Source organism: Notamacropus eugenii, chromosome 2 (assembly GCF_028372415.1).
Source record: "Notamacropus eugenii isolate mMacEug1 chromosome 2, mMacEug1.pri_v2, whole genome shotgun sequence".
NCBI classification, from domain to species: Eukaryota; Metazoa; Chordata; class Mammalia; order Diprotodontia; family Macropodidae; genus Notamacropus; species Notamacropus eugenii.
In genome coordinates this window covers 302185583-302190946 of record NC_092873.1, presented here as the reverse complement: position 1 = coordinate 302190946, position 5364 = coordinate 302185583, and the positions used below count along the sequence as shown (strand labels likewise).

Here is a 5364-nt window from a genome sequence, read left to right as displayed (position 1 = left end):
AGGAGAAAAAGAGAGAGAATACAAGGGCAAGGCTTAAGTGAGATAATGGATATAAAATACCTTACCAACCTTAAAGCGTACATATGCTCAGGTACATAAATATACATGTATACGTGCCACTTATCATCATCATCATCATTACTATTATTAGCTGACAGTTGCCACTTCAAGTCTGGTATTGATTTCATTCCAATTTCTTGCACTCTTCCTGAGCTCAAGCAATGTTTAAAAGAATTTGCTAGAGAATATAAACAACCAGATTCTCCGGGGGAAAAAATATATTTACACACTTTAAAGTTTAATTTTACTTGTTTCAACTTTTTAAAGAAACAGAAGAATATAAAGCAACTTCACATTACTTGTGATTCAAAGAATGTTAGTTGTCACCAAATTGACTTGACAATGGTATAAATTTTACAAACAAGTGCTGTTTTTCCTGGTAGTTTTATGATAAATTCATTGTTGTTATTCAGTTGTTTTAGTTGTGGTTGATTCTTCATGACTTCATATAGGATTTTCTTGGCAAAGAAATGAGTGGTTTGCCTTTTCCTTCTCCAGCTCGTTTGACAGATGATGAAAATGAGACAAAGAGGGTTATGTGACTTTCCCAGAGTCACACAGCTAGTAAATGTTTGAGGCTGGATTACAACTCAGGTGTTCCTGATGGCAGGCCCAATGATCTGTCTACTGGGCCACCTAACAGCCCATGAATTCATTAAGAAACACCAAATCTGCAGCAAAAACTCATTTTCATAGCCATTCAGTGTTTGATAATAAGGGTTGAGGATGGTTCTTATTCATAAAAATTTCATTCTTGGCTCTTAGTACAAAAAAATCATAATAAAACTTTATTCTCTCTTCTAGTGTTGACATGATGGGGGTATGCACTGGTTATCTAGCCATCCAACTTTCTAATTCAGGCCACCTTATCATCTCCCTGCCACTTTTATAACTAGTCATTTCCCACCCCAAGCTCTTTCCACCTCTCTTTCCCTAGCTACCACTTGCCTATACATGCTGTTTTCCCTTGTAAAAATGTAAGTTCCTTGAAAGCAAGAACTATTTTTCTTTTTATATTTGTCTCCAGAAACAAGCAAAATGTGTTACACATAGCAAGTCTGTGCTAAATGTCTTTTCATTCATTCATTCCTTTCTTCCTTCCATCTTTCCTTCCATCCTTCTTTTGTAGCTCTTCTATCTTACTTAGTTTATCCAATTATGTTCACCTGGGTCCTGTTCCTGGCATCTCCTGTTTTGACCTAGTTCCTTGTTGTCCATCTTGACCCATCTTTGGTGCCATAAAATAGTGTATGTCTCATGGAGAATCCTTAGTTCTGTAGATAACATAGTGCCAGCCCAGTGGTAGGAAGGCAATTGTATGGCATATTTTAAAAGATATTTTATTGTAATTCTACTAAGGTAAAAATCATCTGAAAGTGTCATGTAATAAGTCTGAAGCTTTCAAGCATATTAACAACCTGTGTTAATTTCCCAGATGAAAGAGAAATACAGAAATGGTGCTCACCAGAAAACTTGGTAGTGTAGAAGTATAACAGTATGAAATGTGTAATATTTTAGACATATAGATTTTTCAAATTGCAAATATCATAGGATGGCTTTTTGGGGATCCTCCAGCTGGTAGGGATCTTTCACCCTCAACCTCAGTACTTTTAAAAAATTAATTTAACATTTGTTATTAGGTAATTATAATTATTTAACCCATTCCACTTTTCCAAAATTTGGATTATTAAGACCCCCCCTTTTCTCCAATATATCAAGATTAAAGTTGCTTCTTCATTAATGACTGAGCAGGTACCAACAATATGCTAAGGGCTGGAAATATCAAAAGAAATGCATAACCAAAATAAATCCCAGCCCTTGCTCTCAAGAACCTTCCACTTGAAGTTTACAGTCATGTATTATTGTATAACCCTCTAGGTTCATACCCCTTCAACTCTTCTCTGTTATTCCCACCATAGGAATCATTTATATGGGAAGAGTCATATTAATCTAGACTAGGGGTTCTTAACCAGTTTACATGGCATGGACCTCTCTGGCAGTCTGACGAAGCCTATGGACTCCCTTCTTAGTCAATCAGTAAACATTTTATTAAGCACTTAGAATATGTGCTCTGCTAGGTGTTGAGAATATAAAGACAGTTTTACCAAGGATACAAAGAAAGACAGACCCTGCTCTCAAGGACCCTATGGTCTAATGAGGGACACAACATAAAAACAACCATGCACAAACAAGGTGTAAACAGGATAAATTGACATTTTTTTAATGGAAAACATTGGAATGGAGATTGGGAAAGGCTTCTTGAAGAAGGTAAGCTTTTATATGGGCCATGAAGAGATCTAAGGAAGGCAGGAAGTGGAAATAAGGTGGGAAAGTATTCCAGGCATGGAGGAATCTATAGCCAGTGAAAATGCCAGAAGTAGGGTGATAAGAGTATCTTTCTCAAGGAACAATAAGAAGACCAGTGTCACTGAATCACTGGGTATTTGTTGAAATATAAGAAATAAGAAGACTAAAGGTAACCATGTCTAGGGTAGAGAGATGGAAGAGGGAAAAGAAAGAAATTTACACAATAACTTCATTGAAAAGGAATAGCAAGTTCTATGTAATAGATTTTCAGTTTCATGTGCAGTCATCTTTTTTGTCATACTATTCTACAGAAATGCTTGTTTTATTCCCAAATTAAAAATAAAAGCCTAAAGATGAGCTGGAGGTTGTGCAGTACTCTGAATAACAAACCATTGCATATGTAATCCTTGAGATGATAGGAAGCCATTGGAGATTATTGAGTAGGGGGGTGAGATGGTCAGACCTGTGCTTTAGGAAGATCACTTTGACATCTGAATAAGGGATAGACTGGAGTAGAGAGAGAGAGAGAGAGACCAATCAGCAGACTTTGGAGTAGTCCAGACATACACAAGGTGGTAAGGGTCAGAGTAAGTAAATAAGTCATCAGTAAGGGGGCAGAGTCAAAGGAGAGAAGGAATGTATGCAAGAGATGTTATGATGGGAACAACTTAAGCCCTCACAATAGATTAGAAATGGGCAGCAAGAGTGAAAAGTCGTGAATAAGATCTAGATTGTGATCCTATGGACTAGGAGGATGTAGTTACCATCAAGGAGAAGTTAGGGAGAAGGAATGGTTTAGGGGGAAAGCTAAGTTCAGTTTTGGACGTATTGAATTTAAGATGTCTATGGGACATCAAGTTCAAGATGTTCAACAGGAACTCTGGATGTCAGCAGTGAAGTTTAGTTTGAAATAAATAGATCTGAGTATCATCAGCAGAGATGATAATTGAATTCATGCAAGCAGATGAAGTTACTAAGTGAAATACCATAGAGAGAAGAGAAAAGAGAAGATAATCCAGGACAGAACACTGTGGGGCACCCAAGATCAATGGGCAGGATCTAAATAATGATCCATCAAAGGATATAGAGTAGAAATGATCACCTAGGCAGAAGCACTATTAGGAGAGGATAATGCCAGGAAAACCTAGAAAGAAAAATATTTTGAGGAGAAGATGGTGATCAAAGTGACAAATTCTGCAGATGAGGAGCCAGATAAGGCCATTAGATTCAGCAATTAAGGGATCATGGATAACTTTGGAGAGAGCAGTTTCTCTGGAATGATGAAGTCAGAAGGCTGATTCTAGAGATTTAAGAAACACTGAGAAAAAAGGAAATGGAAGTACTGGTTGTATATGGCTTTCTCAAGGAGTCTAGCCATAAAAGAGAAGAGATATGAGCTGATATCTCTGGAGTTACAGAAGATTTTTTGCAGACGAAGAGAAATGGGATATGTTTGTGGAAAGAATAGAATGGACTGTGTGATAGCGGAGAATGAAGTTGTCAAATGTATCAAATGCATAATATTACAAAGGAAACAATTTCATTGAAACTATTTAATAATTTTTAGACAAAGTTCTTGAGCTCCAGGTTAAGAATGGATTTGAACACTGTAATTTTTGAACACATAATTTCTTCAAGGCAACTTTGACTTCCTTGTTTCTCAGGCTGTAAATGATAGGATTTAACATGGGAGTGACAATACAGAAGAGGACAGAGACCAGGATGACCATATCTAGGGAATACCCTGATCTGGGCCGGTCATAGTTGAAGTTTATGGTTCCATAGTAGAGTACTACCACAGTGAGGTGAGAGGCACAGGTAGAGAAGGCTTTTTTCCGCCCTTGAGTAGACTGGATTTTCAAGATGGCCAAGATAATGAGCATATAGGATACAGCAGTGAAGAGGCAGGGGCTCAGACCAAAGATTACATTGGTTGCATAGACTGCAATCTCATTGGCTGAAGTATCTGAGCAGGAGAGCTTCAGGATTAGGGGGATATCACAGAGAAAATGGCTGATCTGGTTAGGACCACACAAAGTGAGAGTTGCCATGAGGACTGTGTGTGTCAGAGAATTCACTATCCCACACAACCAAGACCCAGCTGCTAAGTAGGCACAGACCTTCTTGCTCATGAGAACTGAGTAACGTAATGGATGGTAAATGGCTATAAATCTGTCATAAGCCATAGCAGCTAACAGGACACACTCAGCACCTGCAAAAGTAATAAGGAAGAAGACCTGGGACAGACAGCCTTCATAGGTAATGGTCTTCTTCTCTCGGAAAAAGTTCACTAGCATGATGGGGACAGTGGTGGAGGTATAGCAGATGTCCAGGAAGGACAAGTTGCTGAGGAAATAATACATTGGAGTATGAAGAACAGGATTGATTCTGATTGCTGTTAATATGAGAAGGTTCCCCAAAAGAGTTACCAGGTATATAACCAAAAATATCAGGAAGAACAATTCCTGCAGTTGTGGGTGGTTGGAAAACCCCAGGAAGATGAATTCAGTGACAACTGTCTGGTTTCCCCTTTCTTTAATGTCCTTCATAGCTGAAATAAAAATAAAAGATATCATTGTTTGGGGGAGTACAGAGTTAACACTTTCCTCTACCTCACCTCACTTTGCCACACTAATGGCTACTGGAATCAATGGGAAGTACTTTACCCAACAGAGAGAGCACTCAGGAAGGACAAAGATAGACAAACACATACTCATATGAGGTTAGCCACCCAAGGGAGGAACCTTGGCTTGACTGGGATTCTCAACTCATGAATTTCGAGTTCTTTCTCATTAGATTGCACAGGCCCAGCTGGCTTTGACCTTCTATGCTCGTGATCTCCCTCACTGGAGTGAATAATGGAATGTCATGAGTATTACACTTGTGCTTTTTTTAAAGGATGTGATTGGGTGATAGCCTGTAAAAAGGAAACTGTCTCATGGCAAATGAAATGCAAATGCTAAGGTAATACAACCCTGCTCATTGCATCATCTCATT

At 38.4% G+C, this 5364-nt stretch overlaps 1 protein-coding gene across 1 annotated transcript; it reads right to left on the bottom strand.

Annotated features, from left to right (window-relative positions):
• Window positions 1-3623: 3623 nt before the first annotated feature.
• LOC140523932 (olfactory receptor 5V1-like) lies at window positions 3624-4916 on the bottom strand. Its single transcript, XM_072638495.1, has one exon. The coding sequence runs from the start codon at window positions 4914-4916 to the stop codon at window positions 3921-3923; it is 996 nt and encodes a 331-aa protein (XP_072494596.1). The 3' UTR covers window positions 3624-3920.
• Window positions 4917-5364: the final 448 nt, after the last annotated feature.

Excerpts from the sequence above, each read along its gene's own strand:
- LOC140523932 (XM_072638495.1), bottom strand. The coding sequence starts at position 4,916 with ATGAAGGACATTAAAGAAAGGGGAAACCAGACAGTTGTCACTGAATTC.